Source organism: Dermacentor andersoni, chromosome 1 (assembly GCF_023375885.2).
Source record: "Dermacentor andersoni chromosome 1, qqDerAnde1_hic_scaffold, whole genome shotgun sequence".
In the NCBI taxonomy this organism is placed as follows: Eukaryota; Metazoa; Arthropoda; class Arachnida; order Ixodida; family Ixodidae; genus Dermacentor; species Dermacentor andersoni.
In genome coordinates, this window is record NC_092814.1 from 355,099,551 (window position 1) to 355,127,487 (window position 27,937).

General features: G+C 49.8%; 2 protein-coding genes across 2 annotated transcripts in view; one reads left to right on the plus strand and one right to left on the minus strand.

Annotated features, from left to right (window-relative positions):
* On the plus strand, positions 1 to 27,386 carry LOC140215508 (endothelin-converting enzyme 1-like). The gene is made up of 4 exons (XM_072286022.1): positions 1 to 81; positions 18,841 to 19,272; positions 22,572 to 23,252; positions 26,122 to 27,386. The coding sequence occupies exons 1-4, from the start codon at positions 1 to 3 to the stop codon at positions 27,079 to 27,081; spliced, it is 2,154 nt and encodes a 717-aa protein (XP_072142123.1). The 3' UTR covers positions 27,082 to 27,386.
* Positions 1 to 27,937, minus strand: part of Ptx1 (pituitary homeobox homolog Ptx1) — a 140,443-nt gene that overhangs the window by 31,963 nt on the left and 80,543 nt on the right. The gene's annotated exons all lie outside the window — the stretch shown is intronic.

Sequence of the window (27,937 nt, forward strand, 5' to 3'; positions counted from 1 at the left end):
ATGGCGCCAAGCGAAAGGGCCCGGATGCAGCCGCACCACTGTGGCACGACGGCGGCAGTGACGCGAATGAAGGCATCTCCGGTACGTGGTGTGGCCGTGGCGCATGCATAGAACGCATTATCTGCGACTGCTGCCTGCATGCCAGCGACGAGCTTCGCAAGTCTATTCGCCGAATTCCCCAGGAACAAAACTTCTATTTCCTCCCTCGCAACCATTGGTTGAATGGGCCGTGCTATCTCTCTCATTCGACCTCCCTGCTTCTTGGGACACGAGCGACAATCGTTCCTGGACTCTTGCACGTGCCTCTGAAAAGTGTCCCTTCGTATCGTAGTTCGCGCCGTGGAACACACTGCGCTAGCAGTGTATAAGGAAACGTGCTGTGCTTTACACTTGGATAGTCGAAAGAATTCACGGTTATAATTAGCGGTTGTGGATGTGAGAGGAGCCCGAAGTAGAAGGAGTGATACGTAGTTCTGTGCATTGGCTCTAATCGCGAATTAGTAATGTATGCATCACCAGTGGTGCACGGTATTGTGAAACCTATCAGCTGCGGCGTCGGATTCGTTAGTTGCGGTTCCGTATGCCTCTGGCGGCTGTGATCCTATGAGATCCTATGAGACCCTCTTCTTTGTTTCTTTTCTTTCTTGCGACTTCGTCGCATCGGCCGCACTCCGTCGCCGACGCACGTACATAAGAGAACGGATGTTACTAACTTTATTGTGCTTAGTTTTCTCGGTGAAGGCAGAAGAGACGGAAGGCGTTGTGCTTGCGCGGTGGTTTGGCGACTGCTGCCGGTGCCGCCACCACTACGCCGGCGCCGCGCTTACAAGCGGCGGCGGGTGGAGCGTGATCGAGCGGGCGCCACGTCTCGGGGCTTTCTGGTTGGCCAGGGAGTGAAGAGCGAAGGGAGAAAGCGGGGAAGCAGCCACGTGCAGCGGGTGCCCCCCGGAGGCGACGCGTCTTGCATAAACACTTTGTTGGCCACGGTCGTTTTCTTGCCTGCCCCGCTTTCTTCTGCGCACTTCTCGCGCGAGAAAGCGCCACCGAGGGCGCTCGCACGTCTGGCGCACGTTGCCGCCAACAGCAGAAGGAGCAGCCCGCGTATATGCGCCCGACGACGTGGCGTTACGGCAATGTAGTGCTAGGACGCGGCGTCGCGCACGCACGCATGCAGCCTTCCCGTCTGCATGTGTGCGCCTCCTCGCGAGCTCGCCACCCCCAAGTTTCCCCTCCTTCCCTCCGCGGCCTGGCTCGGGAGCGCGCGCGACAGGCGGATGAAAAACGCACTCGGAAGGATTTGGGTGCCGCAACGCGCTGCCGTCGGCCGGCGCTCTCTTGTTTGCTCGCGCGGCGCCGCGAAGGATTTGGCGCCTGCTCCTGAAGAATGAGATTTCTCTGTTCGTTTCTTTCTGCGCGCTCCCTTTCCGCGCGCTTTCTTCGGTCGCTGACGCCATCCAGGAAAGCATGAGTGGCGCGCACTCGCGCGCCCCACGGGGAGGGGAAACCAACCGCGTGCCCGTTAGCTCATTTGCTTTCGCGCGCGTTCTGGGATCGGGAACATCGTTGCCTCCCTCCCTCCCATTTCTTGCCACCGTTACTCCCTATATTTGTTTTTCTTACAGCTTTGTATAACCTGCGAGGCTTCGTTTGTGTTACAGCGTGCCCGCTTCGTCTCGCCTACTCCCGTTTTTTTCGCGCCGATCTCACGTGAAAGGAAAATGTCTTCTAAAAGGCGCTTTCCATCTGAGTGCGAGCGTGTTTCCTCGAGCGCTTTGTTTGCGACGGGTAGTTGTGTACGCATGCGTGCACGCACGGTGGGCAAGAGCTAAGCTTCAGAGCGCCGTCACCTAAGGCTACAGAAAAGGGAGCAGCGCAGCCTATACGAGCGAAACGTCGTGCGGGAAAAGGAAGTTTCAGCTACGGTTGGGGAGGCAAATCCACGCATTTTACGGCATGCAGAGCACATGCGTTCAGTATAAACAGCAATACGGTGTCGGCCGAGAACCAAACATCTCACACACGTGCAGGAAGATCATGCCTAGGGCTGCAACAAAAGAGAAAGAGGGGGAAACGCATGAGAGTTAGGGAGCAACGATGGGTGGCGCAAGCGTCGCTTTCGCAGCGAACTATGGAATACAATAACCGTACCTTCGGGCACCTCAAAATGCATCAAACGCACTGGCTATACGCTATAGACACTTGGGCAGCGAAACGGGGTCCCATAAGAAATGGCGCGATACGTCAAGCTAGGATCCAGACCCAGATTTCAATGCCGGATAATGCAACGTTTGTCGTGCGTTTAGAAACACAAGGCACGTGGCCCCGTGAGGAGAATGAGTGAGAAGCGCGCAAGGGTTGAATCGTTTCAGCGATAGGTCTTCATATCCTCTTCCCGCGCAACGTGTGCGAAAAAGTTTACATATTCAGAGCACGACCATTGCGGGACATATCGAACGCTGCTCACCGAAAGGCGCACGCTGCTAGCTACGTCAGGTACGAAGCCAAGGTGCCGAATTGTGCAGCCCTATAACGAAAAAAAAGATGACGATTAACATCCGAAAGAAACATGTTTTCGCGCTTGGATGGTCTCACCCTACAAGACGAACGGTAGCCATCCATGGCCCACCATTTACCGCGTACCTTTAGCATGCGTCGGCGGCATCGATCGAGCGCTTCGTCGACGCTTCGGTTGCCCATTCACGCCGTATTTAATGACGGCGTGCGCATCCCGCCTGCGATTCCCCAGAGCGCGCGTGCCACGTACGCGCTCACCCGGCGCAGTGACCACTGCGGGCGCCACCCCCCGCGGCCACAAAGCCAACACGCGGCTGCAGCCCGTGCAGCGTGCGTGTCCGTGCCGAGGTGCGTCCATCCATCAGTGACCAACGGGGTAGCCGGCCAGGCGTCGCACCTCGGCCGTTCATTATTCACCACGCTGGACTTTAGCGCGCCCACCGCACACACCATCGCCGGCGTTCGGCCCGCCGTCAGTGCAGCGTGCACGGGGACCTAGCAGGCAAGCCACGACCGGCGCGTCTCAGCGGGAGGTTCGGAGCTGCCAGCCTGCGGAGACGTTTAATCCCGCGGGAAAAGGTCCTCGCGGAAGAAATCTGGACCGTTCGCTCGCTCGGTCGTGCGACCATCAATATGTGCCTCTCGAAATGAGCTGCCCACAAAACTTTGGCGAAGCCGCAGTGGGAGCCCCACTCTGTGCAGCCACGCCGCGGGAGCGCGGAGACCAAGGGGGAACGATGACAGTGCGTGTGTGTGGAGCCTAAGGCACGAACTGGCCGAGCAGCGGACACACGCAGTGGGTTTCCGACCGCGGCTCTGTTTATGCACCGCTCCAAATCGGAAACCTCGTTTCACCGCCTTCGTCTGGTCGGAGAGAAGGCGTGCGCTGGGAGGAGCTGAGGGCACGCGTTGGCGCGTGATGAGAAAAGTGGGCATTTCACAGTCACCCATGCTGCCAGCTTTGTTTTGTCCTCGGAGGGTTCCCCTTCGTCGGGACGTAGCACGATATCGCGAGTCAACGGAAATTGTAACGAGCGTGACGGGTCCCTCCCGCCGTTTCTACGACTGGTACGGCTAAGGCTCGGTGGCGATGAATTTGCAGACGTACACATACCTTTGGCGCCATAAAACTTGCACGCATCTATATCAGACAACACCCATATTCCCCCTGAAAACTACGTGTATACAGTTAGCTGACTTTAGGTACATTTCTCGCAGGATTTCAGTTAATTAAAAGATCGCTTCGCACGCTACTAAAGGCGATCTTCTCAAAGCAATATTCGCCTCTTACAGGGCGAAATCAGAAAGTGACCGCATTGTGACATATGATTCATCATCGTCATCACCATCGGCATACTTTGTGCCTGTTGCAGGATGACGGCCTCTCCCGGTGATCTCCATTTACACACGCCTTGCGCCAGCTGACACCACCTTAGCTGTAAATTGCTTGATTTCATCTCTTCACCTGCCTGCCTCCTCAACTGCTATTCCCTTCTATTGGCATCAATTTTGAACTGTAATAGATTACCGTTCATCTGCCCTACACCTTACACGCCCTGCCCAGCTCCATTTCTTCATCTTAATGTCAACTACTATATTGGCTACTACCGTTTTCTGTCGAGTTCACACCACTCTTCTCTTGTCTGTTAACGTTACGCCTATCACCTTTGAAGTGGCACCTGAGTTTAGCTGAAAAGGAGACGCCGAAAGTTAGTGGTCCAGAAGTTAGCGGACCAGAATGAAGAAGGCACACTAACATTCAGAAAGACAGCCTCTCGCACACAACAGAAATCGCACTCACTTGCACAGTAATTAACTACTACCCCTCTCATGATTATTGCAAATAGTTGGATATAAGAGTAGAACGCACTGAAAGACCATATAAACAAAAGTTTCAAGCACATCGGTCGCTTGTTACAACACAAATAATAACAGGGTGCATAATAAATAAAGTTAAAGTGCAGAGATATAATATGGCCTTCAAATTAAGGAGAGATGAGAAGCACACACAACCATATTTTGCAGTTATGCTCCGACAGGAAAGGCTTGGTGAGATCGGCAGGTAATTAGAATTAACCACATGGGTGTGATGGGCTTCAGAGGTACGAGCATCGCTCAAGTTGAAGACAGATTTTTCGTAGTATGCACACATCCGCACACACGCGCACACACTATATCACCATACGTTTGCCATACTTTGATGATTTGTCAGGTATACATAGGGGCAGGCGAATGCTGGAAGTTTGGAATACGGATCCAATATTACAGACTAACTATAATCCGCCGTGGTTGCTTAGTGGCTATGGTGTTGGGCTGCTAAGCACGAGGTTGCGGGACATAAAGTGAACAGACGCTATAAGATATTTAGGTATAACCATCACACGCACGATAATGTGGGGCGTTCACATTGAAGATATGCGCAAATGCAGCCACGGCAGCCGCATTTCGATGGGGGTGAAATGCGAAAACAGCCGTGTACTTAGATTTAGGTGCACGTTAAAGAACCCCAGGCGGTCCAAACTTCCGCAGTCCCCCACTACGGCGTGCTTCATAATCAGACTGTGAATACCATGAATTAAATGTTTATCAAAATTTTGCCTGCTTGAGTTTCTGCTACTGCTTTTTAAGGATGGCAGTCTGGACAGCATGAGAGGTGTCGAAAAAAAATTTATTTCAGATCCTGCCTCTTTCTCAATTTGTTTAGATCTAGCATGCTTCTGATGGTTCCGTTTGCAGAGTGTGGCGAAAGTTTTGGTTCCGAATAACGAAAGTGTTTTTTTTTTTTATTCTCGAAATAATAAACCAGCTAATTTCGAGGCTGTTGTTCCGGTTAAGTGGCGATTCCGTTTAAGCGATTTCCGTTTACCGAGATTCTAATGTATGCATTCCGTAGCGTCACATTCCATACCAATAGTGAGGCCTTAGAGACCGTCGTACTGGCTTTTTTTATCTGAGGGTGATGTCAGGGCCAGTTTTGTACCGGGTTGAACACAGAGGGGCTATGCTATATTTTTAATGAGAGAAACAAGGGGCGACAAGGAAACACTAACACCAATGTGGCTGAAGGGCCTGCATAGTGCACGCAATGAGTTTTCTAATTGTGTGGGGCCGCATCTAAGAAAGTGGGATGTGCACATTTGTATAACGGAACACTTACACGCCGCTAAGCATTGCTGTATACGGAACCCGAGGACGGCCTATACAAGCCCATTTACGTTCTCTATGTACGCGCGAATATTCGGGAAGCAAGGACAGAAGCGGGGGAAGTTGGTGCCGTCAGAAGTGTGTCCCATACTCGCCCCGGCGAGGTCTAATCATTTCACCCGACGACAGGAATACGAGCTGCTGCCGAATGTGCACCGCCCTGTAACCGCGGTGATGTCCTTCTGCAGCGCGGGTGTCCTTTTGCGTCAGACGAACGCAGGCGCAGAAAGGGAGATGCCGAGTGCCCCAAGTTAGATGATCTATATCCGCAGTTCTTGTTCGTTTCCTTTTCTTTCTTTTTTTTTTTTTCATTCGTTCTTTCTTTCTGTGGCAAACGCCCCGTCATCTTTACCGCAGACCGCGGGCTGGGGACGCACATGACAGAAACCACTGATGTGGCTCGCTGCACACCGTGAATGGGGATATTAGGTTCATTCGGGACCGGGGGAAGAGAACGAGGGAACGCATCGGGGATTCTCGTGCTCCGCGCTTGTGCCCTAGGTAACACGAGGGATTCTTTCTCCCTCCCCATATATATATATATATATATCACCCGAGTGCCGCAGAGGCCCAGTTTGGGTGGCGGGCGAGACCATTAGCTGCTGCCGCTATGACCGATGGGTGCAGCGGGCGCGAAAAACCCAACGGTGGCGTGCGGTGGGTGCCGGGCGCAGCCACTGGCCGTGCTGTAGCGACACACCGCGAACCTGTCCCCCGTGTTCGTTCGTTCCGAGGCGAGAGAAGAAGCGGTCTCCGGGGCACTGCCGCCCCCACGCTGCATCCGCCGCGCGAAGACGACTCTCTCACTGCACACGCGAGGGGAAATACGCGCCGCCACCTCCGAAGCGTTCGCCCTCCGTATGACCGGGTGCGATCGCGTTAATTTGGCAGCGTTAACAGTGGCAGTCTCCATACCTGACGCATGTCGGTGATACATCCTTAACTAAGGTTACAATTTCCCCAAGGTATTTCGCGAGTGAGAACGCTTCAGACTTACCCGGCGCTATTGCGCTGACCGAACGCTGCAGTACAAAGACACGATAGCCGAACTGCCAGCCAGCCGCGGACCGTGCTGCTTGTGAACAGCTTGATAATGTCGGGTCCGTGATTGACTCACACCGGCTATAATACAGCTTCGACCGCACTGGGCGGTTTTCGAGGACGTATAGTGCGTCGTATATGGTATACAGGACGACCGGCTTTGGGCTGCTTTCGCTCACAAGAACTTCTCTGGGCGGTACCCTATGTGTTGCATATTCTTAATAAAGGAAAAATGAGACATCCACCCAACGTAACTAATATTAGCATTAGCTACGTTTGGGCGGATGTCTAATTTTCCCTTTATTGATTACTTCTCTCCACTTTGCGGGTTTCCGCAGAACTATTACTTTTTTTGGAAGGTGCACGGGCGGAACTTTGGCCCGGAAATGATGCGGTTTTACGCAGAGACCTTCCACTTCTATCCCTAAGTGGTCAGACACCAGTAGGTGCAACTGCGCCCACTTTGAACCGGATTTCTTGCCTCAAATTCCGTCGAGCGGTCACCGCGTCACAAATGTGTCACGTCAGTAGCCCAACGCTGTCGTTGTGGCCAACGCTATTATATGAACACAACGCTGCGGTCAACGCTTGTTCTTCGTGATATATTTTAATGATCTCCATAAGTGTGTAACCACATCATCAATTAATCTGTTCGTAGATGATTGCGTGATATACCGGAAGATCACCAACCCTGATGATTCATATAAGCTGCAAGGGGTATCGCTTATGAAACTTAACCCTAGCAAGTGTACATCGATGCGCATATCAAGTACGCTTAGCAGTGGCAATCAGTGTAGACATGTATTGAATGACACTTTCCTAGCCTCAGTTAACACTCACAGATATCATGGCCTTCATATAACTAATGATCTATCATGAAATATCCATGCTAATTATATTACTGCCAATGCTAATCGCATGTTAGGATGTCTTCGTCGTAATTTTTTCGCTGTTTCTACTTCTGTAAAACTGGCGCGCTACAAAAGCCTCGTTCGGTCAAAACTAGAATACACACCTGCCATTTGGGATAACAATCAAGCATCACTAATCCTTACCCTTTGAGCGATTCAAAATCGAGCAGCTCGCTTTACTTTATCTAACTACTCCCGCTATTCCAGTCTAGCACGCATTTAAAACAAACCTGAATCTCCCAGACCTTTCATTACGCCGAAAATGTGATAGCCTTTGCCTATTCCTCAAGTTTTATCACTCCAACCACGTGCTGAAGAAACAACTTATCACCCCACGTGTCTACGTTTCATCCAGACCTGACCACGGATATAAACTTGTCGTGCTATTCTGCGAAACGCAAAGGTACCATGATTCTTTTTTACCCAGCCATGTGTCGACTGGAACCACCCACCTGCTTCCATCATCCGGATCGCAGACACATCTTCATTCAATACAGCAGTCTGCCACGCTATAGCTTAATAGTTTGTTTATATAATTGTCTGCATATTATATTGCTTTGTTAGCACTCCTTTCTTTACTGCCTTCAGGTCTGGAAAGCATGTATAATAAATAAATAAATAATAAATAAATAAATAAATAAATAAATCAGCAGCACATTCACTAGCTGCTGCTGGATTCCCACCTGAAATGACTTTCTAATAAAAGAATAACTGCCATAGCCCGCACAATAAATGAATAATTGAATAAAAGAAAAACAGTTTTCTCCACAGGCTCTGCGTGTTGGCATTGCATACCGGGCAAGCTATTAAAGCAATGCAATAAAGCTGTAGAGGTACTACCGCTCGCATGTAGGGACAGGCTCTTGTCTCCCTATATACCGCGGGAACGGAAATAAGGACGCACTGAAATGGCAAGCCCTTCATGAAGCAGTGCCGACATCCTAAGCTTTCAGGAAGCCTTTCCGTCCTTTCTTTCGTCTCACGTTTCCCTCTTCTCTAAATCCATCCTTGTCTCGCCACACCTTTTCCCTTTCTGCAGTGTACAGGGCAGCCAACCGAAGATATCCTCCGGTTTGCTTCTCCATCTTTACTGCCATCTCTTGCTCTCCCATCTCTGTCTGGAGTTCAAGAATAGATAAGAGATGCGGCTATGTGCAAGTGCAGTCAGTGGCACATCCGCCAATTTCCGCCACTTGTGCATAGTCAAATGGCTAAGACAAGGTCAGCTGATTTTTCGAAACTGTCAAACGTGTGCGATGCGTTTGCGCGCGGTGCACCTTAACCTAGTCAAGCAGCGCACATACAAGTTCACAAGCTCACATCCTGGAGAACAGCGCGTTCCCCAGTGCCTCGTGTACATGTATCCGGACACATACCGCGACAGATTCATGTAAATCACCAGCCGAAATAATTTACCGGTATAGTTTACCGGTCTTCAGTTTGCAAAATATTCTTTAAAACGGTCCCCGTATACTACAGAAGCACGCCACAAGGTCTCATATAAATCTCGCGAATACTGCGTGGCCGTGAGATTACACTTAGGTTCATCGGCCAAATAACAAGCAATGTAATGCTCTCGTGAAAACTGCCTTCGCATGCAAAGGTAAACATGACTTTGTGCAGCCACATAAGGTATCCGTGCTTTACACGTGTGAACGTCCAAACAATTTTTGTCATTCTGTTCAGAGCTCAGTCAGTGCGTTAAACGACTGTATTCTTCCAAGAGGGACCCCTTTCCACATGAAAACCTCAGTTCACTGCAATATTGCGCTTGCAAAAAAAAAATCCACTTTGAGAAACCAGCGTCAAACTTCTGACTGCGTCAATACCCCATGGTTTTGATTATGCCGCCGCATAAAAGAAAGAAAGAAGAGCAACCAAGCCCGTCAGCAAGCTCCAAAAATGCGGATTAATCATCCGCTCACACTTCGGGGCCGCATTCCTAAAGGCACAAACACGTGCAGCTATCGCATTCACAAGTCTAACTCTACATGCTGGTAGCTATACGCGTCTCTTTCGATATCTACCGATATGTATACTCGCTTTCATATATTGGGAGAGTCGCCTCGCATCCATTTGTCAACCGAACGGTGGGCACAAAATGCCGGCATGAAGCGTCGACGCCAAACAAGCGTCAGGATGGAGCAAACAAGCGCGAAAGAAGAAAAAACAAACAGCGACAGCGTCACACGTACGCGCTGCCGCATGAAATTGTACGCGTCCTCGTTGAATATGTTGCAATAGCTGCAAAAAAAAAAAGAAGAAAGAAAAGAAAAAACATACCCGGATGCAAAGAACCAAAGACACTTTCCCACTATACTTCGCTCCCATGCAGCCAAGGCGCCCTGTGGCGTGTCGTCCCGTGTACCTTCCCGAATGCGTACAGGGCAGTGGTGTTTTTTTTTTTTCCTCTCTCTCTCTCCCTCTGCACTATCCTCGCCTCCAAAAGCGCGGAAACACGGACTTCCCCAACGCGCGCCCTTCCCCTGCCCGTTAGTCTTCCCCGCGTAGCGTGCCCGGCAAGCGCCCAAGGTGCGAAATATTGGCTCCCCTATTGGAACTGACGTCGGTCGTTGGGACGGCATGGAGTGAGGCCTACCGCGAGCGGCGTGCTGCGACAACAGTTGCCGCGCTTTTTTTCCCCCCCACCGCATACATCTTCGCAGCAGCGGGAATCGAAGCAATATATGCGCTTGAAGCCACGCGCTACAACGTCCGCGAGCGCCCTCGCACACGTGCCCGGCAGGAAAAGCCAAGCCGTCCACTCTGCGGGCAGCCGCGAGGTGCGGGCAGCCGCTAGCACAGTTCTCTGTACGCATAGCGTTCCCTACAATTAAAGGAGAGATAGAGAGAGAGAGAGATTGGCGGATCCCACGCATAGTGTGGGAACCGGTGATAAGCGGAGCGTTATTTCATTTCTCCTGAAATGTCTTCACTTCTTTCATTTCTACGTAGCTCCTCGCTCTCAGTGCACGTACTGCGTGGCTCCATTTTGTTCACTTTTTTCTCCACACTGGGTTGCTTGGATGCAGCGATGGATTGGCCCAAAATGGCGATGTGTACCCAGAGCCACATACTCAGCTGCACATGCCCAGCTGCCCAAAAGTTGTACTAAAATCTGCAAGGCAGAATCAGCCAGCACCCGCAATGCGAGGGGACAAGGCAAAGAAAGCTTTCCTTTTAAAATTACGCAAGTGTTCACGGGAGCCGCAAGCAACCATGGCAGTTTATCCAGCATGGGAATGGTGGGTGTAGCGCGTGGATTTGCCTGAGCTTGGTACTTCTGTCTTCGAGCGTCTTCGCTACTTTGCAAGTTTATCATATTCTACAAAAATAATGGTTTATTAATAGAACAAATCGCAATGCTCACGCACGTACGCAGAGTTTAGGGAGCTATATGATTACTTCTAATTTCAGAAAAAAAATAATGAAGCTCTGTAATTAACGCCACGAGAACTTCTGAAGCGACAAGCACAATAATTAGACAAATCCACGTATTGCCCATCATTCCCACGGTATCTGACGAGTGGCAGCGTCCAGAGGTCTCTCCAGTAATTTTTGCAGCAAAGTATGCGACTGCACGCGCGCGTCGCTGTTTTGAAGGCTGGCGCTGACGTAAATTCTCGAAGTTTCCAAACGGTGTGTGTGTGTGTGTGTGTGTGTGTGTGTGTGTGTGTGCGTGTGCGTGTGCGTGTGTGTGTGTGTGTGTGTGTGTGTGTGTGTGTGTGTGTGTGTGTGTGTGTGTGTGTGTGTGTGTGTGTGTGTGTGACGCAAACTAAAAGAGAGCACCCTTCGCTACCATAAAGACAGCACTATTCTGAAAGACCCTGCATTTACTTTCTTCAAGCGTCAAGGAAGCGTGAGGACAGTGCTAATTAGCTTCTTTTTTTTTTCTGGCATACGAAAGTTGTTACCGTACTACTTGGCTGACACAACATGAGGTCACGGTGGGTTAATTCTCTGCGTACGCTTGTAGACGGCCATGAGAAAGTGTAATAATAACAATAACACTGCGGCATTCACTATAAGGGGTCTAATGGGGCAATACGACCGGGAAATACGACGTGGCGCGTGAAAAATCGAGGTATTATCAGTGTACTTGTTGCTGGGCTAGTTATATAGCTATGCTGATTACCTTGTAATGGGACACGAAATAAAGTGAAGTAAGACCAATACAAGAAAGGGCAGCATTCGCATGCGTGTGACGCTCTTCTTTTTTTTTTTTTTTTCCTACACATAGTCTACACGTCACTTTATATCGTGTCCCATTGTACACCGCAATAAACACCGAGAGCCTGATAAGCAGGCAAAATGTCACGCACCGAAAACAATGGGGGAATATAAAAAATAAATGTTTTATTTTTCTAGGTGTTTAAAATAATTTAAAAGATCGCAAATTCTTTTTCAAACGCTATCGAAATCGTGGTTTTGGCACGTAAAACCTCAAAATCTATTAAAAATAAACAAACAAAAGAAAGGAACTGCATTCAAGATGCATTTCTGAATGCGGGGGTTAGTCCAGTTTCGAGTCAAAGCAGAGTTAGCGCAGTTGGACGAGCCCGGGGCGCGTGTGTTAAAGCAACGATTCGTTTGCCTCCTCCCCGCCACGTTGCGGGTGCTGCTGTCTTGCGTTAGCGTGTAGCAACTTGGACCAGTGACTATGTGCCACCGGGCATGTGGCGTTTGGTATGTGTCGCTTGGGACACTGGGTAAATGTGCCGCTAAGCGCGTGGCACTGCGTATGTGAACACTGTGTGCCAGCCTCCGAGAAGAGCATGTGCCACCGGTTGGGTGGCCGAATAGACGAGCCGAACAAGACGCAAGGAGTGAAGCGGTCGGCAACAGAAGCATCACAGTGTGGAAAATAAGTGAAGCCAATGACGAAAGCCAATGACGAATAATAAGCCAATGACGAAAGGCGCAAAGGATGGACAAATAAAATTCAACATCTGAAGACATGGCCCTAAGCGCCCATGCCCTCTTTGGAATCGTATTACAAAATTAGGCACCAGGTACGCACGGGTGCCTCGTACGTGTAAATAATGGCGGGAGCACGAGCGCACATATGTATTGCACGAACAGCGACAGCAGCGAGCTGTGTAATGTGGATCGCGTCATCGAGAGCTTAAACTTCAGACGGTACCGCTCTTGGGATAATAAGACGCCACACAAAGAAAGAGATCGGCGCATCTCGGTGTACAACCGACCCTCCGAGGCGCGGGCAAAAGCACAACCGCCTTTCCTCCCGTCGCACCTAGCGAGCACGTCGCGAGGCCATAGCTTGCGGCGTACTGCTGGTCGTATACAGCCAGGTCGGTAAGCTATATAGCCGCAGCAACACTTCCCGGTGCAACGCACGCTCGTCAAAAAAAAAAAAAAGAACAGCGCGTGGAACCGCGGTTTCCCCGGCAGCAGGCAATTCGAGGCCCGGCCCGCTGTCGAGTCCGGCTGAGGCGCGAGTAGCCCGCATGCAAGCGCGCACATGCACAGCGTGTCGACGTCGCCCGCGCCTCGGTGGTCGGCGGCGTCCGCGCTGGGCCATCGCCGCCGGGCGTCCCGCGGAGGGCGCCGACCGCCTGCCGCGGTGCTGACAGGAAGCGCGAGTCCGGCGACCCCCCGCGGGCCGGGAATATTGGGGCGATCGACCCCCCCTTTCCTTCTGGCGGCTCCCTACTCCCTCGCCTCCTTTCGATGCCTTCTGCCACGCCACACGTTCTTGCGAGGCGCGAAACGAGAAGGGGGCGCGCATTCGGCGGGAGAAGGGAAGCGAGCCACTCTGCGACTCGACACAGCCCTCTGTAACATGCAGGCAACAGCATGCCCAGTGGCCGTTACTCTGTTTGATCGAGTTCGAAACGCATTGAATATATATATATAGTGCAATTATACAAGTATTTAGGGTTTGTACCGAGCAATTTTTAGCTCGTTCGGGTTCGTGTACGCACGATCCTGTGACTGACTTGATGTGAAACCAGGAAACATTAGATTGTTATAGCGCCGCGTTCTCCGCAATGATATAACCTGCTGAATAATTGGAAAATAACGACTATATACCTGCAAACGTGTGTTCTTAACATGCGGACTCCAGCGCACGTGCTATACTGGCTCGAAGAGGAGTTACCACGAGTGACATTTTTGCGTGACCAGACGCTTCGCAAGAATATTGGTGGTAACTACTGCTCGAACGTCTCTGCAGGCGCTACTGCGGTATACAATGGAAGCACGAGGAACACCTCGCTCGCCTGGTGGCGTATGTGCCTGCGCATAGATGGCGTATGTGCCTGCACTTTCGATAACATTTAAATAAGAGAGAGAGAGAGAGAGAAAAGGAATGCTCGGGAAGATCTCAACTTCGAGCAGCATATACGCACCACCGACAGCGGTGACGTGTATGCTGAGCATTGTTGCTGCATGCACAGACACCGGAAGGTCCTGTGCCGACAACGTTGTGAGGCTGAACTATAGATCGAGATGCTGCAGGCAGGATTCCTCGAGCCGAGGGTCCACCGCGCTTTTATAGCTTACCATCTCACTTCCCATCCACCACACCCCCGCGTGGGCGGTTTCAGCCTGTCTCGAGCGCTGTGGCCCGAAACACATCGGGTGCCCGCAAGCCGCTTCTGCTTTTAAAAAAGCGGTCGCGCATGGTCGACGTTACCGTGGCTCATTTGGGTACAGCGTCGATTTTAAGGGACGGAGGCGCCTGGACAGATGGTGTTTGAGCAACCTTCTGTTATAGTTCATTTTATCGCCATGAAGACACCCACAATTAGTTCATGTTGCCGAGATAAGCCAACACCGGCAGGAAGTATCAAGACATGATTCAATTAACTTGTATTAAGTTCAGCCTAACAGTTGTTGCTAGCCTATATTTCTGTTCGGCCTGCGTTCCAATCTGTATTTGGAGCAAAAGTGTCTGTCAGGCTGCTGAGCCTTTCGCTTCTGCTTCGATTTCTGTATATCTACGGAAAGAAAGAAAGAAAGAAAGAAAGAAAGAAAGAAAGAAAGAAAGAAAGAAAGAAAGAAAGAACAGCTCCGACAGCGCCCACCGGGACTCCGACGACCATGCCGACACGAGCTCTATCGAATGGCGTGCAGAAGAACACAAAGAAGCCAGATTAGGATGTCGGGAATCACGGAGTGAAAATTTGCCGATGACGAGTATACGTGTTTAGCGCGTGGGAAGAGCGCAAAAAACAACACGTTTCATTAGCACTTCGCAGTATCCAACCAGAGGTAAATGAGAACGTAGTTACCTGGGCCGAGGCCTTGGGCTTTAAGGATTTAGACGTATTGACGTATTAAGACGAAAAGTAAAAGTCATATTGGTGGCGTAAAGGTAGGGAACACGCGGTATGCGAAGGCGTCACTATTTAGACACACACACACACACACACACACACACACACACACACACACACACACACACACACACACACACACACATATATATATATATATATATATATATATATATATATATATATATATATATATATATATATATGTATGGCACAGCAGAGAGATAAATATAACAACGAGCTTGAAGGCAGCATCCTCCAATCCATTTCAAAACGGGACGCTGATAATAACATAACATCTATTGACACCCATTTATCCATCCGGAGTAAGGCGAGTGTTCGTCGAGGCAGGTGGGGAAGGGTTGAACGTATACGCCAAAGGGCGAGATTGAACGCGATGAGGGTGAACGAATATCTCGTGAAGATGGACGCAAATTGTCGGCGCATATCTCTGTATTAGCAGCTGTTATATATATATATATATATATATATATATATATATATATATATATATATATATATATATATATATATATATATATATATATATATATATATATATAAAGAAAACAGCGCCCGCTAACACAATCTCTGCACATTTGGCCAGGCTAGCGTCGTTGTCTCAAATTTCAAGCTCGAGAGCCCCGCTAACGTACCAGTATAAATAGGACGTTGAAAGTTAAAACTGCTATCATATGGCAGGAACACAGTCTATGGTTGTTCCTCGACATTATTCACCCAGACCGGCAGAACGTACCGAAGGCAAGTAAATGAAGCGGCAAAGGATTATAATCATTTTAGAAAGCTTAAGGTGATTGTTGCACGCGCGAATACATTATTCAACCTCAATCAACGGTGAGAGTGCGAGCGGCTTATTTAGTTTGGGGAATTATTTAGCACGGACTGGGACAAGAATTTAAGAATGCCACAACGTCCCGCAACAGGCAAGTCCAGATAAGCCACGCAAACGCCAAGTTCGCTTCTTCGCGCTGCTCTAAATCCTTGCGAAGTGGTGGAGGTCTCTTGGCAGGTGTGCCTATGCTCAGCCTGCTGGTAGAAGCACATTTACAGTCAAGGAGGGGGAAGCGAGCACCGCCTTCTTCCCTCCTAGAACAATTACTGAAACTGTAACTGGGCGCGTCAGAACTTTGTAATAAAATTATAAGAGGTAATGGCCGTAGTCCAATTCACCAGTTCTGGGTTATAATGTAGGTCATAAAAGTTTTTAGGAGCAGAAAGAAAATTCGTTGCTTGAAAGCTGCGGAGGCACCTTCCTTTCTCTTGGCCTGAAGAATGCCACACATGCTGCAGGGGTCATGCGACAGATCTGATCACTCGCGGAGAGCCTTCAAAGTTTTGACACACTCCAACCACCTTCACCTGTTTTACAATGTGCACAGACACCAGCTATGACGTATAATCACATATACGGCACAGCGACCCTTTAATATTTAGGCTCCGCGTGGTGTTTGTACTTGTTCGAGCAGCGTCCCGAGAGTCACTGTGCGTACCTGCGGCGTACGTGTCCAAGGCCAGACTCGGCAGCAATTCGCACAATGCAGACAAGGCGCTGCTCAGTGTATAACTGGCTAATGCGGAGGGACGTCCCCTTACTGCCGGCAATGTACTGCGCCTGCACGTATGCCTCTCTAACGGAGAGGCATCACAAGCGCTGTCGGACTACTTGGAAGTAATGGTAGGGTTTTCTTTACAGGAACACACCGCTTACAGTACTGGCACTTAGCAGTGACTGGGCAACGAGCTCGCGAAGCGGATCATGTTTGGCGTACAGGTCGAGCAGCACAGATTATAGAAGACTTAACGTCTCCAACTCGGGCGATCTTTTGATGTCCACTGACCTTAATAAAATGTTGAATATATGTTCTCTTTTGGACGCTGATTATGTGTGCCAAACGATACCACTCCAGGTCATTTAGTTTTCCTGAAAATGAATCTTAAAGATGGGTTGCGTGTTCCCGAATCATGCCCACGAATGTATGACTTTTTTACCGCCCACCATCTGTTTGTGACGTCAGAGTGTACACCGCTACTTCGCCCAGAAACGACGAAGCTGTCTCCTTTTTCTACTAGACGACGGCCGACAGACGTGATGACCGGTGCTTCTCTTCGTCTTGCCGCAGCTCAATGCGTTGAGCGTGGGACTCGTCAGCAGCCTCGCACGGCGGTGGCGGGCCAGCAGCAAATGGTGATCCTTCAGCGCTCGTATCGTCACTGAAATCGCCGCTGTCTAGTTCGAAAGAGCTGGGAAATCTCCCCGTGTCGTCAGAAAACATCGTCAGAGTCGCCTTCTTCTTCTTTCTTTTTTTTTTGAAGGGGGGGGGGGGGGGCGTGTTAGCACTGCGCGTACTTGCGTGTTTAGCACGCGTTCTGCCTGTTTGCATTACCGTAGTGTAGGATCTGACGTCAGCGACTCATCGTAGACGTCACACGAAGCAACAACCCTTTTCGGTTTCGGTACCTCGTTTATTGGTTATTTCAATTTATTGACGCGTATCTAAGCGAATTGAACCACCAATCAGGTGACAGGACTGTCAATGCCATTTAAAAATGCCAATATCATAATATGGTTGAAAAAACGCCGGTGTTGCCCTTTCAACGTGTACACGTACTTTTCTTCTTCTTAACCGACCAGAGATTGTTAAACTTCTTTTTATTTTTCCTTTGATGCATCGAGCCATATATTATAACAGTATTTTCCTCAAATCCATACCTATTACTTCACCATACTTTTGCTGCCTCCTTGGTTCGGCATCACTGGCCAACGTTTGGCTCAGAAGAACCACTTATAAATAATTACCTGCATTACCAATTGTCTAAGAAACACTGTTTCTTTCTCTTTCTATATTACTTCATTATCTTGTCCACGTTATTATTCGACAGACCGTTTAACACCATCGGTAGTCTAAACTGGTAGCAGCGAAAATATTAGCAGTAGTAGTCCTAGTAGTAGTACGATACACTCACTGTTGTAGCCGAAGACACGTCATTAGCGTCCGCGCGGCAACATATTCGAGTATGCGTGCGCGCCCGCGGCTACCAACTGAGCGTGGCCCAACACTAAGGTGCCAGGACTGCTCCAGCCTCGTCAGCCTGTGGTGACAATACGCAAGAGGGGAGGAGAATGTGCTATAATACGTACGTTTAAAAAAAAAAAAAAAATATGACGTCGGCTCCGTTCTCACGGTCCTGTTTCTACTAGGAGTAAGTGAACACTTTAATCTGGTCGAAAAGGGCTGACTGCTCTCACCAAAATGTTCCGCCGAGATTAAGACGAATATTCGTAATGGTACTTCCACAACACTTAGGACGTGTCACTGTTCGCCACTTGAAGTTTGCGGTAAACCATGCACCAACTTCGGGTTTTTAATGCCACTAGCATTCTTTGGGAACATCACCCGGTTTGCGGTATGTCTGTATTTGGTTGTTTTTGATGTGGTAGCGTCCTCAAATCAATGGCGCGCTCCCGCGACAGGGCATGAGCCAGGGTTTGCACCGTGCCGTATGAACAAGCAGTAGTAGAAGAAGTTGAAGTGGGAGGCCTGCAATGACCAGTCTCACGCAGTGGACATGTCTCATATAGTTGAGGTTCATCATCATGATCATTATCTGTCTATGGGTACGCGCAATATACAGAAAGAAGGAGAAGGAGGAACTCGATCCACATCGCTATAACTACCTCTCTTTAAAAGTTTCGCAGATTTATTTTAAAGATACCTTAAATTTGTTTTGAACTTACGCCGGCCGCCTGTTCTTGATATCACTGCAATCGTCTTCTTCATATCACCCAGGAGGAGCGCCTTCAAAATCTCGTTGCACACGCCACCTGATTCTTGGCAAATCACCCACAGCTGGAGCGCGTCACTGTTCCCGAGGAAAACAGAATGAACACCACAGGGGTGCTGAACTTTACGTTCGTGATCGTGCTGGGCATCTTCTACGGCTGCCTCAGGTACTTGGTGCAGTGGGCCGCGTTCCTCGCCTTCCCCAGGTGCGACCACCCGACGCGCTGCTTCAACTACGCCGAGGAGCTAGCCGCCAGCATCGACCGCAGGGTGGACCCATGCGACAACCTGTACGAGCACGTGTGCGCCCGCTGGGACCGCGTGCACCCAGGGATGCCATCGGGCCAGTTCTCGCTGCTCCAGGGGCGCATCACGGCTTTCACGCTCGAACTGTTGGAACGCTCGGCGGCCTCCCTAAAGCCTGACTCCGTACGCAGGAGCGTGGTTGCCTACCAGGCCTGCCGCAATGTGTACGACCAAAAGCGAGACGACATCAAGGTATACCAAAAATTTTTGAAGCTCACTATAGCGCCAGCTTACGTATGGCTTCAGGGAGCTCTCTCTCGGCGTTCTTGACGGCCTTGACGGCGTTCTTGACAGCCTGGAAGCGCCCGTACATCATAATGGCGGGCATGTAGCATAGCCGCCATCGCGATATTGCGATGGCGGCTATGCTATCGATATATGGCGGCCTGCTGTGGGGAGGAATTTCGCTACAGACCACCCCAAATCGTCTGCTTCGGCTATTTTTCGTACCCTTCCAACGCGCCTACACGGGCCAGGTCCCAGTTTAATATAAGCTTTTTTGCCTTGTCGGGCCTCCTATGCAACACCGCACATTCAACACTGCCGGCTTCAGAAGTGGTGAAAACTAAATTTGAGGACAGCGCATCGGAGACAAATTTCGGGGCTCTTTTGTCACGTATTATTCCCGTTGGCGGTCATCAAATTTAAAGTATAATACGCTCTGCGTGGCTACATACTTCAGTATTTCAATTTGGGTAACTAATTTTTCTTGATTGACTTCAGGGCACAGTTGTAATCACTATAGGCATGAAATTAGAGACAGAGACAAGCACCATTTTAATCATGTCCTATCCAAAAATATGCAAATAAACAGTTCGATTTTGGAAGGGTTTGTTCTTCCAAAGCGCCCTTCACGCCAAAGGGGTACTACACCGCTACTATATGTATATTTGCTTAACGCCACGGAACGTGTCCTTCGTGGCCCGTTCAGGCGTGGATAACTCGAAAGTGGTTATAATCGTACTGTTCATAAACAGATGACTTGCTTTAATCTTTGGGCTTCATATTCACGTTTGCAGACTGTGACAAAATTTACTAATCGCTGTTCAGTTAGCCACTCGTGCTATCAGGTTGTAAATGGTGCGCAAAGGGCATATCTTGTCGTTCATCACTGCTGATGATGAACTGCTATAAGCTTTGGGCCCCTATTCACAAAAAGCTCGTATGCCAGAATTGTTCGCAAAAGAACATTTCCAGCCATTCCTGATGCTGGACTTGTTATTAGCGAAGGCAGCCAGCCAATCAACCTGCGCATAAACCTACGAATCAACTTATGAACGAAAGCTCTACATATGAATTCAGCGTTTGTTTCCCTATTTCGCATTATTATTTTCTATTCTCTTCATGTAACCTGAAATAGACCGGTGGGACTGCTAGCTGAGAGAGAAAACCATATGCAGCACTTCAACGACTAATAACGATTAATTATGCTTTTAATCACCCCTTCGCCCCTCCCCCAATAGCGCCAGGACCTATAAAACCGGCAAACGTGTGCAGAAAGTCGTGCGAGCAGTGACCAGGAGTTATCAAATCAAATCTTTATTTTCGAAACCAAATGCCGGCAAAGAGATAAAAGGCCGAAATCCGCTGGGCAAAGGCCTGTGCCCCATAAGCATGGCAGAGGGGGGCGTGCGAATGCATATATTGTTTTGAGTGCATGTCATAAAGTAACATAAATGATGCATGGGTAATACAGGCATATTATTACCATACATGAGATATAGAATAGGTTCAAATGAATGGCTATTGGATGAGGGAAAGCTGAGGAAAGCCTGTGACCTGTATACCATTTGTGTATATAATGTTGTTATTTCGTGTATTAGTTATAGTTGCATTATAACCAAGTTGTTTAAATTTTTCTTACTCGTCTACCTTATGACCGAAGAATTTGTGCGAAAAACGTGTTACACACTTGTTTCATCCTGTTATTCAGTGGAAATAATCTTTTGTGTTCTGCTCACCCTGCTTGGACTTCATTTCCGCAGTATTTTATAAATAAAAATAAAAATAAATAAATAACTAAGAGAGAGAGAGAGAGAGAGAGAAAATATGAGGCAGTCAACACTACCTTATTCATAGAGAGAGGGGCTATTGTGTAGGGGCCCAGATGATTATCTGACGAAGAGAACAAGTTTAAAGGCCTCCACAAATATATTTGTGAAGAAACATAGCGAAAAGTAAGCGAAACTAGGAAATGTAGTATCTTTTGTTGCCACTTTTTCGAAAACCATGACCACTGGGGAGCTCTACCACTCCCTTGCCGTCACTCATTTCCGATTGTGGTTCTTCCATCCTTTCTTATATAGCCTGAGGAAAAAGAGGGACACCGAGAGTCATGCTGTGCATTCACGATTAACCGTAAGCTGATGAGTGACGTGCAATTAATATTGTTCTCTTCAGTTTAATTTGTCCCTGTAAGTCTTTATGCCTTCCCTGTGTGAGTACAAACTAAATGATATTGAATTTCTTTAGTGCGGTAATGCGAATGCGAGTACTCAAGGCGTTTAGTAGGAAGTGTAAGCTAAGGGATATTGCTTCCGAAATGGCATCTTCGACTAGTTATTGTTTGATATAGTGAATTGGTAGCGCTATATATACAAAGGTCGTGCGAGGCAGCAGTCAAACTTTATTACGGAGCAAATTCAGCTCTAGCACGCACAATGAAGCATGCTAATTACTGCTATTGAACCCGACTGTCGACGAAATGTTGGCCTCAGTGCTGTCTCTCAAGAACTTTTATGCTCAAGAATTTCAACCAGAACAGTAAAAGATGCTATCAGCCTGACGTGTCAGTGGCGTGGCCGAGTCGTCTAAAGCGCTGGTTTTGAAACCAGCAGCCGCGGCTATGAGCGTTGTTTTGCCAAGCGCGAGGTCGTGGGTTCGACTACCAGCGGCAGCAGACGCATTTGGATAAAACGAGGAAAGAAAAAGCGGTTGTGTACCATGCTGTATGTGCAAGTTCCCCTCCTCCTCCCCCCTCCTCTCCCAATCTCCAGAAAAAAATCATTCTGGAGCGTTGGACGTGCCAAAACTACGATCTGATTATGAGGCACGCCGCAGTGGAGGGCTCCTAACTAAATTTTGATTCATTAATTTTGAGCTCCTGGGGTTTAATTAATGACCACCTGAGGTTAGTTTGACCAGCTGGTACACGAACCCGCAGCCGGAATGGCGACCTCGAGCTCAGCAGCGCAACGCCACAGCCACTGGGCTATTGTGGTGGGTGTCTACGCCCCTGGTGTTGAAAGTTAGAGCGAGAACTCACAAGATGTGTCTGTGCCGGCCAAATGCAACAGCAAAAGACGCGGTAGCCGAACTGCCGGCGAAATGACCTAATGCTCTTACGTACGAACTTATTGCGAACTCGGCCGCTGGTTCGCTGGCGCCAGCCTTGACTCCCTGAGGACTGCGCAGCTTAGTGGGTCAGACCGGCACAGAGCATCGAATGAGACCGCCACACAAGCCCGCATTCATTTTCGTGTCGCTCGTAGATTCTCTTCGACGTGTTCAACAAGTTCAACTTCGCGTGGCCCTCACTCACGCTTCCAAGCGACTTCGACGTGATGGACTTTCTGCTGGGCATCCCGCTCGACTATGGGCTGGCGACGCCGTTCCTGCTTACGCTGCAGCCCCACCTGAAGACGGACAAGAGGTACGGCTTAACGCTCGAGTTCTCGTTCGTCGAGCGCAATGAATCGTTGCAGGAAAACACTGTGCGGCACTGCTTATCGAGCATCGCACCGTCGGTGGACACAGCGTCGCAGGTGGCCCGACGCGTGCAAAGCGTGTACCAAGACCTGTACACAATCGCCGCGAATCTGTTCCCCACGGGGAGGGTGCTGCGCAACTACAGCACAGTCGAGGACCTGGCCAGCGGCCTGAGCGAGCCCGCGCACCTGAGTGGCTGGTTGAGCGTCATCAACAAGCACCTGCCTCCGGACAGAGCGGTCACCAAGGATGAATACGTGAACGCGTTCAGCAACTCCAGCCTGCTGCTCACCGAACTGCTGCGCTCGACGAAGCCGTCGGACTACGCGGACCTGGTCCTGTTCGGCGGTTGGATGATGATCCTACAGCTGCGCGCGGGGGCGTCGTACTCGCTCATGAGGTGCTTGTACAGCTCCCACACCATGCTCAAGTCGGCCATGGGCTGCTTGGAGCTTGTCAACGAGGTGCGATATCCTCTTTTTCGTTGCATTGTAGAAACGGAACTTAGTCTTTCTCAGCTCCGTGTGGCATATAATGGCGAATTCGCCAAACCTCACCGGCGCGCACCGGGACGTCCCGGGGCGACGATGATTGGATGAAACGGCGCATTGGGGCGCACCGGTGCGATTTGGCGAATTCGCCACTAGATACACACCGCCCCGAGTTCCACCATATCCAACCGGGTTTCTTGCGTCCTAAAACTTACAGGAGGCGTAAGCGGCACATTGCCGGGTTCCTCTTGCATTGTATGAATGGACCAGTTCCCATCAGAGAAAAAAATATAGCGCAAAGCTTCCTCGCAGTGTTCTTGTGAATGAACTGACGTCGTGATCTACACTTCGAAATATTGTCTTTCACCCATCACCCAACTTTCCAGCTGCGTAACCAAACTGCTATTATGACAAACACAGAAGCCACTATCCTCCGTCATGGCTTCATATAGACCGGATACTGCATTAAATGAAAGACAACCTGTGAAACCCTTTGAATCAATGCAGTGGAGGCGCGTAGTCAATAGCTTGCATCCGAGCTTTGTGACACTATATAGAAACAGCACTATAGCTCCTGCCGTCAAGCTAACATGAGCGCTAATTACAGGACTAGCCTGCTGCACCTTGGTTAGCGCTTTACAGCCCAGGCGGCATTTTTGCAGCCCAGTCTACGTTTATGGCATCGGCTGCTTCACAAAAATTGGTTAGGTAAAATTTCGATTTTGTAACTAATACCTCAGTTTTAATAATATGGAAACAACCGCCGCTAAAACACAGGGAGCTCCAAGTCTTTGCCAACTTGTGCTAAAATGCTCCTTTAACGCGATTATAATACTAGCAATTCGACAGGTTTCCAGTGGCACACGTGCTACCGCTGCAGTAATTAGGCTTTAGAATGTTCGGCGGGTGTAATGCACCTTTAACCCAAGCACTCCGCGGTACGCGACCGTGCGCGTCTTATAAAGACATATAATTTGACGTACGGGAACTCCAACGTAACGAAACTTTTAGAGGACCGGACGCCATTTGGTGCCTTCTTATGAAACATATCTAAACCAAAACAATTAATTGGCAATCATCCTGCCTTTCTATGTCGACGCGTCTCGTTAGGCCAACGGACGCCGGATCAATCACCAAACGATCTCAGAAATTTGAGGCTCTCGTCGCTCATAACTTTCGCTTCGGGTGAGTTTAGAGGAACGGAAAGTTTAATTCACCATTTATCGGCGATTAACGATAACGAGAGCGCAGCCATTTCGACAATTGGCACTGACGTTGGCGCCAATGGGTTCCGCCATGTCTGACTACGCTATTTATTAGCGCACGTAAACACTACGCACGTTAAACTCCCCAAATAAGAGGCAGCTTTAGTTTCGCGTGCGCAGAAGCGCTACGCAGGTGATGATCTTGCGGAATCGAAATTCGCACGCGCCGAGCGTAGGGCGCCCCGTCGTGCCTAACGTGCGCACGTGATGCCCTTGCGATGCACGCCCCGCCTACTACGTGACGGGCACAGCGAGCTACCAGGCAAAGCACGCAGCGTAAGCCAGCACTAGCGAGTCGCACGCGAGTCGCGAGAATCGCGCGTTGGCTCCGACTCTGGCTCGTCTTGAACGAACTTGGCTGGAGTAGTGTTCATGTCTGCCGGCAGAGGCGCCAGTAGACATGCGGAATCAACAATCTAGTGTATGTTTGGGATGCCTTCACACACAGACTTTTGCGCACGCGATACTATATGCGTCCCGCTCATCTGGCGCGTAGTGCACGCAATAGACTCACGCTTGCGTGCACAAAGCTTCTTAGCACGTGGAAGCTAAAGTTGTCTAAAGCACGTTTATACATAGCGTCCATAAGCCACAGAAACCCAACAGCGTGAGGAGCGTATGCGCAGTGAGCAGAATACTTTTTTTTCCGTATACGTAAGGCGTTTACGTTTCCTTGCAAACTCTTGTCTAAATCTTTGTAATGCCGCAATACTGAAGACGTGTACGGGAACAACATCGCCCGTGGACACATCTTGTGATCTTTCGTTGAATCAATGCGCTCAGAACTCTTACAGGGATGAGCGGCAGTGCTCTACGTATGTGCTGGTGCATATATATTCACTCCGACGTACTCTTCGCAAAAGCATTTTAGCTCTTATTGCGTAAACGAGGTAAAGCTTCCAGCATAAAAGAAATTTCTAACGCACTACATGTGCGCGCAACCTCGAAAGCCTGACGTCACCAGTTAGCTGCTCTTCCCGTTCACACTAAGAGAGGTACGTCTATGTCAGGCAAAAATCTCTTTTATGTTGCTGAATTAATGCGAAAATAAAAATGCATTTTACAGCAAGCTGCTAGATTCCATATGGCTGGATGTTGCAGCGATGTACTTCAAAGGACGCAGCAAAACCCGTGCCCCGACCTGCTTTCACGTTTTGTATATTGAATGAAGTCTGTGCGACGTGCCGATCACCTGCGTCTCAGGCTTTGCTAAGTTTACGAATACAAGACATGTCAAACGTCTTCATACGTTTTCCTGCACCCCCTTACAGCGCTTGTTTCCATTTTGACTCTTAAGTAGTTCAGGCACCAATGGTGCAACAAAAAGAGACTGCTCCCCTCGTGCAGCACAAGTGTCTGCAGTGTCGAAATATACAGATTATTTATAAGCCTGAGACGGAAACGGACTTCTTACTGCAATACATCCATCTGCGCTTACCTAATCCAAGACCTCTCACGGTATATTTTCTTCCTTCTTAAATTTGGCTTTTGTGTAATGAAGAGTGCAGCACATTTCGGCGCTCGTTGCATTCGTAAGGGCCGCGCGCGCGTTGAGGCTAACGAACGTTCTCACCCAGGTTGCGGCGTACTCCGTGGGTCGCCTGCTCGCCGACGGGCTGCATCTGCACGAGGCCATCGCAGCTGCCGAGAAGACCTGGCTCGCCTTGCGCAACAGCACGCAGCGCAACTTCGCCAACCTCACCTGGATGGACCGAAAGACGGCCGCCGGCGCCACCGACCACGTCGAGCAGCTCAAATCGGTCGTCTCCGTGCCGCAGCACCTCAGGAGCGACGAGGCGCTCGACGAGTTCCACGACTACCTGCCGGAGTTCTCGCAGCCCTTCCTGTCGTCGTACTTGGACGCGGTTGGTCGCCGACAGGACAAGTACAAGCGGCTGCTTAGGCCGAACGCCAGCATCGTGGTGCACCGCGAGGACGTCCCGCTACCCATGGTCACCGTGAACGCGTACTACATGCCCGTCAACCACCTCATGGTCATCCCGACGGCCATCATAGCGCCCCCGTTCGTGACGCTGTCGGTGCCCGACGCGGTGAACTACGGCGCCATAGGCAAAGTTCTCGGTCACGAGCTCACGCACAGTTTCGACCCGCGGCTGAGCAACACCAGCAGCAAGGGCGACGCCATCGAGTGGTTGGGCTCGTACGTGAACACGACTAGGCTGCTCAGCTGCGTCCACGACCAGCTGCTGGACTACACATGGAGCCCCACGCACGCCAGAAGCGCCCTGTCGGAGACCTTCGCCGACACGGCCGGAACGGAGAAGGCGTACCTGGCGTTCAAGACGCTGCCGCCGCAGCCGGGCCTGTTGGGCTACACGCAGGAGCAGCTCTTCTTCGTCGCGTCGTGCTTCGAGTTCTGCTCGCGGAGCGCGTACCACTATCGGAGGACGGGCCTTTACCCGGCCGTGGTGCTGCGCTGCAACCTGCCGGCCGGCAACCAGCCCGGCTTCGCGGACGCCTTTCGGTGCCCGAAGGGAGCCCCGCTCAATCCGGCCAGGCGCTGCAGCTTCCACTGAGCTTGAGCCGTTCTCTCTCCGAGACCGTTCTTGTTTCCAAGGTCATCGGGTTCCACTTCACGCGAGCCCGAGCTGAAAGGGTCTTTGAGTATCATTTAAAAAACACGCGAAATCATGACACGCTGCTGTTATCGTGTCACTGTGCTTTAAAAAGTTCCTCTGCAACCGTCCTTACTATCTTCCGAACAGCTTTGTCATCTGTACCTTGCATCATGGCCATTTCACGTGACGCTTTATTTGGATAGTTCTTACGGAGGTAAATTTCTTAAGCAAACCCAAATGCCGTAACCCGAAAGTTGCGTTAGAGAAAGGTTCCGGTGAATAAAGTCCGTCGAACGGAAAGCATGACCAATTTTATTTGCTAATGTACGGTACATCCGTATCCATTTATCCGGTACAACGCCTTGCATTGGCCTGTTTCGCTACGATCTAGCACAGAAGTATGTTTTTCGCGCCTTCTCGGAAGTCATGCCACCTCTTCGATGCCCATTGTGCGACGATCCTCTTCTCATAATTGGCGTCGAAACATGTTTCACCTCGCGAGTTCATGGACCACACGTATGCATTGCGTGCCCTGAATTTCTCAACTGGTTTGCCGTTCCGTGATAAGCTGGTGGTTTCATCGGAGTTCGACATGAGTTTTTATTATATTTAAAGACTTCGTTTCTCTATTGAAAAGCATGAGAGTACCCTTATTAGCACACGCCATTCGATTACTTTTACTGTAGAAAGCTCCTGGTATCATGTCTATGTATTATCGCAGTGAAGAGTGGTGCTGCATCAGAGAAGCACCATTTCTGTGAACTGATGCGAAGCATATACTTTGCCTCATACCATCCACATTGCCGTAGGATGT

Excerpts from the sequence above, each read along its gene's own strand:
- LOC140215508 (XM_072286022.1), top strand. The coding sequence starts at position 1 with ATGGCGCCAAGCGAAAGGGCCCGGATGCAGCCGCACCACTGTGGCACG. Across the intron at positions 82-18,840 it reads CGCGAATGAAGGCATCTCCG|CTGGAGCGCGTCACTGTTCC; the intron begins GTACGTGGTGTG and ends AATCACCCACAG. Across the intron at positions 19,273-22,571 it reads AAAAGCGAGACGACATCAAG|ATTCTCTTCGACGTGTTCAA; the intron begins GTATACCAAAAA and ends TGTCGCTCGTAG.